Below are 4,378 nucleotides of genomic sequence, written 5' to 3'. Positions count from 1 at the left end.
AGCGTCTTTTCCTTAAGAAGTGTCATTGCAAGTTGACTTTGAGGTTCATTCCCTGAAAGCTGATGCAGAATTTCTCTTGCAACCAGACAGTGTATTATCTGAACAGATGAAATATAGGTGGTACTGTCCCTTAGCTCAATGAAAATCATTCGTGCTTGTTCACTCAAGTGATTTTTGAAATCATATGCTCTTGATTTCCTTTCTGTATATACCCCCAGTCCCAGAAAAGCCTCACAGTGTGACAATGAAACGTAAGAATTAGGTACGTAGAAATTAAGCAAAGCCACATAACGCATCAAGCACGTATCACGAGAAGAACGGTCTATGCCTTGCAGTATGTGCTCTACAAAGTCTCTCACGTACGTTTCATTGAACTCCTCGCACATCAGGACAAAGGTTAGGATGAATTCTGGCTTAATATCTTTCTGCTTCAGTTTTTCAAGTTTAGTTTTGAACAGGCTTTTCTCTGAGTCCGTGAGCTTGTGAGTGACAGCAACAGTGTCTAGTGGAGAAAGCTTGCAAAGCCTTTCTGGGTCATTGGATCGTTTACAGCACAGGAAGATGAAGTAAGGTCTGGGGGAATTAATTTTTCTAGTTGCTACAGCATCCATTAACTCATTCGTTAGTTCTTCTAAATAGTCTTCATCATAATCCTCGATCAGAAGGAGCAGAGGAAGACAATGGCTGTTTTCTTTTTCTTCATAATCTCTAAACGCGAGCACATGCTCACAAACAGTTGCAGGTGAATATGAGGTTTTGATCACAGCACATCTTAAGTCTTTTCTTCTTTTCCATAGAACTTGCCGTGCTATTGTGCTTCCGCCGCTTCCCGGATGGTGAAATATCTTTAGTTTAGCCACAGAATAGTTGCGGCTGCTTCCTTTTCTAATGTCGTCCAGGAGTTTGTTGGCAACTGTGCATGCTTCGCGTTCAATGATTTCCCCACAGTACCTTTTATCGGCGAGCCAGAAGTTTTCCCAGATGATTTTTCTCCCTCGGTAAAAATTTTGTTCTATTTCTTGTATTTCTTTTTCAGACAAAAGGTCTAATTTGATATCATCACATTGGTCAACACAAAGGATTTCTAGGGAAAACATTTTCTCTTCTTCCAGCGAGGGAAGTGTACACAGTCCTCGGGTAGAAACAGGGAGATGTCTGGGTTGTGCTGTAGAAGGCAGCATCGTTTGAATGGTGGCATCTACGTGACTGAGTCTCATGCCCACAACACTGCATTGCTCCAGTGTCTTGATGCTGCAGGACACCTGTGCTAGCTGAGCCCACTTCTCGTAGTTTTCTCGGGACTCTGCAATGCAAATGATGTACTCGGTGCCGTTCATCTCTGTGTAGAATTCCTGAAAAGCGTCCACAAGTGGTTTCTGCACTGGCGATAGCAATAGGAAGAGCACAATGAATGAGCCCTTCGGCAGGATTTCGTCACAGATAAGAGTAATTGCTTTCTTCAGGTATTTTTTTTTCGTTCTAATCCATGTGTTTTCATCACAAGGTTTTTCATCCCCGAGGAAGTCACTGCGCCCATTGCAGAATATCCAGCTGGTCTGATCAAAGAGGCACGAATGTTTCTGAGCAGGCGGGTTGCCGGTCTTACTTTCATTGGAAAAGTCCTGTAAAAAATAACACCTGGTCGCATGGTGTTCTTTGTACTTGCTGTACAGCCCAGACACGTTAGAGTCTTCGTCAAAGTCAAAGGCACAGAAAATGTTCAAGTGCATCAGAAAGTTGATAGAGTTCAGATCATCCTTTTCGCATCTGTTTGTGACGAGGATGTACCGTAGGGAGTCGTCCATGTAGTTTCTGCCGTCATTCAGAAGAACGGATAACTTTCTCCCTAAATTTTGAGGTGTTTCTGTATGTCCTCCTGTGCCAGAGAGCTCAGCTTTCTCTCTCTGAGCATCTCTATCTGGTAAACCCTGAATAAAAGCAGCCAGGTCATTGCGCTTTACAGGTTCAGACTTTGCTCCGAGTCGCTGGTAGAGTTCCTGTTCTTTCGTCAGGATCACCTTCCGTTTGACTTCATCGTATTTCGGCAAAACCACTTCGAAAAGGCTCTTCTTTACCAAAGCGGATGTTGGCTCGATGTCAACCTCCACCACAAATCTTTGTTCCTGAGAGTCTTTTGCAATCACTTCAACAAAAACAGGTGGGTGAATACATTTCCTTGCAATTTCTCGTACGCTTTCACAAAAACACTTTTCTATATAATCTAATGCATCAACATAGTGTTCTCGCTCTTTGACGTTTATGCCAGTGATCTGTCCGTGTTTCCAGCCCTTGTCCGCGATGCTGTCCATGATACCAAAGTGTATGGTGCCGTTTGTTCGAATGTTCATGCAGGCTGAAGCGAATCGTATCACTTCGCAGGCAAATTTTGATTGCAGCTGATTTCTGCTCAGTTCTGCAGCAGTGGCAAAGGATTTGTATTCATGGCAAGGAGTGATTAAATCACTGACTCCTGATTCTGGAGCCAGAACTCTGTCTTTCACATACTTGAAATCGGTATTCTGGCTTTTAAATGGTCGGCAGTTGCTGAGCTCTAGAACTTCATCTGTACTTTCAAGTTGGGAGTTACTTCTCCTTTGCGTCTTGCCAGGCTCAGAAGCTGTGTTGCCTTTGGTTTTATCTGCTGGACCGCTGCTGTCTCTACCTGAAGTCTTTTGAGCAGAGGCGTTTCTGGGCGTTGCTGGATCCCTTTGCGCGTCAGGTGTGTCAGCCGCTTTGCTGGTGGAATGCTTGGCCCGCTCTGTGGTTTCCTGCTGCCGAAGTTCGTTTCTCTTGCGGATTAACATGTGGATTTGGCCTCTCTTCATTCCTATGCCTTTGAGGAAAGTGTCATCCAGTTCCATTAGCACTGGACCTGTCACTTCTTCCGCACGCAGTTTCTCTACGTACTCTTTCTTGATTCCAATAGATTCTAGCCAGCACTGGACATGGGTCTCATCCCATTCTCTCACAGGTAATGTTGTAATGCGATCTAGAAGTTAAAATACGTATTAATACAAACAAAAAACGTGTCAAGGCTTTATAATTCTTGCAAAACCGGCCCCCATGGAATGCAAGATTGTTTTCTTTCTAGCAGTCACGGTGACAGACTGTCTGAATGTCACTGGTTTGGCCGAGGTCGAGCCACGGTCCGGTAATGATACTACCTTCCCCTATTCCAGCAGAAATAGGGGAAGGGAGAAAGGAATTCATGAGACCTCTAATATGCTTTTTTGGAAAACTGAAACAACCTTCAATAACACAACAAACAGCAAAATATTACATACAAAAAGAAGACCAGTAAGATAGTGAGGGTTTTGTAGGAAATGGAAAAGCGAGGGTTAAAACCGCAGGGCGGGAAGTAAAACTGCTGCAGTACAAAGATGGCGATGGCCATGTGGCAGAGGAAAAGGGAACCGCGGCAAGTACAAAGCCGGGGCATCACGTGGGGAGACCTAAACCAACACGATTTTACCAGTCTATTGTGGATTGGAGCAGAAGCGTTGGCGGCGAAAGCCACTGGCAGTTCCCAAGTGGCAAAGGAATTTAGCTCCGGGGCATGCAGTTTCCACTGCGACGGCGGCTTACCGAGGCTGCAGGGACAGAAAGCAGGGAAAAGCAGCAGGCAGCGAGGCAGGAGAGCAGAGCCGAGCCAAGACCAGGCAGGTCCGTGGAGGGAGTTGCTGCTCAGAGGCGCGCGGCAGGATCACTGTAGCGGGGTAGCAAGCGATCCTAGAGGGAGTCATGGAAATGACCCAAAATGTGCTTTAAAGGGGAAGACGGGGTCAGGTTACTGGAGCTGACGGGGCTGAATTCTCTTAACCGGAGAGGTTTGGGTAGACCTTTCACCCACTTGAGTATCTTCATTTTCTGCTAAATGAAGATTGCATCGATACAAACTGTAAGATGATGTTGAGCCGACCGATTAGTTCCCCTCTAGAGATGAGCCCTTAAAATGCACGTATTAAAAGCAAATTAAAGTACACGTTTTCTGAAAGCAGCACGTACCCATGGCTGTTGATGGGTGAAGTCCTGTTAACAAACGAATCCCTGGAGGGGGAATAAAACGTAGCTGTGTTCAGATTTGCAGTTAACTCTCTGTCTTAAAGCTGATTTTGTGTCCTGTTTTCCCAACCTCCTCCCCACCTTTTAGGTCCAAGGTAGCTTTTAACAGCCGGGCCTGGCCCGCGGTGCTGCTGCCCCACGCCAGTGCTGGTTCTGTGGTGTGCCGGCTGTGCTCTGGGTGGGTGCAGCAGGTGCCCATAGCCCAGCCAGCTCCATCCCTGCAGCTCACAGTACGGCAGCAGCGCACGGAACTGCTGAGCGGGTGTGAAGGGCGCGCGCAGCAGTGCAGCCAGCGTAACCGGCGGCTGCGGGGCCC

General features: G+C 46.5%; 1 protein-coding gene across 1 annotated transcript in view; it reads right to left on the bottom strand.

Annotated features, from left to right (window-relative positions):
* The window catches only part of SAMD9L (sterile alpha motif domain containing 9-like), a 6,031-nt gene extending 1,770 nt beyond the window's left edge, over positions 1-4,261 (bottom strand). The window contains exons 1-2 of the mRNA XM_010140711.1: positions 4,144-4,261; positions 1-2,989 (exon numbers count right to left, since the gene is read on the bottom strand). Coding sequence (XP_010139013.1) covers positions 1-2,989; positions 4,144-4,261 — 3,107 coding nt within the window. The remainder of the gene's footprint in view (positions 2,990-4,143) is intronic.
* Positions 4,262-4,378: the final 117 nt, after the last annotated feature.

The sequence above is a fragment of the Buceros rhinoceros genome, unplaced genomic scaffold (genome assembly GCF_000710305.1).
Source record: "Buceros rhinoceros silvestris isolate BGI_N320 unplaced genomic scaffold, ASM71030v1 scaffold19777, whole genome shotgun sequence".
In the NCBI taxonomy this organism is placed as follows: domain Eukaryota; kingdom Metazoa; phylum Chordata; class Aves; order Bucerotiformes; family Bucerotidae; genus Buceros; species Buceros rhinoceros.
The sequence above is the reverse complement of the archived record's forward strand: the minus strand, read 5'-3'. Positions and strand labels throughout refer to the sequence as shown.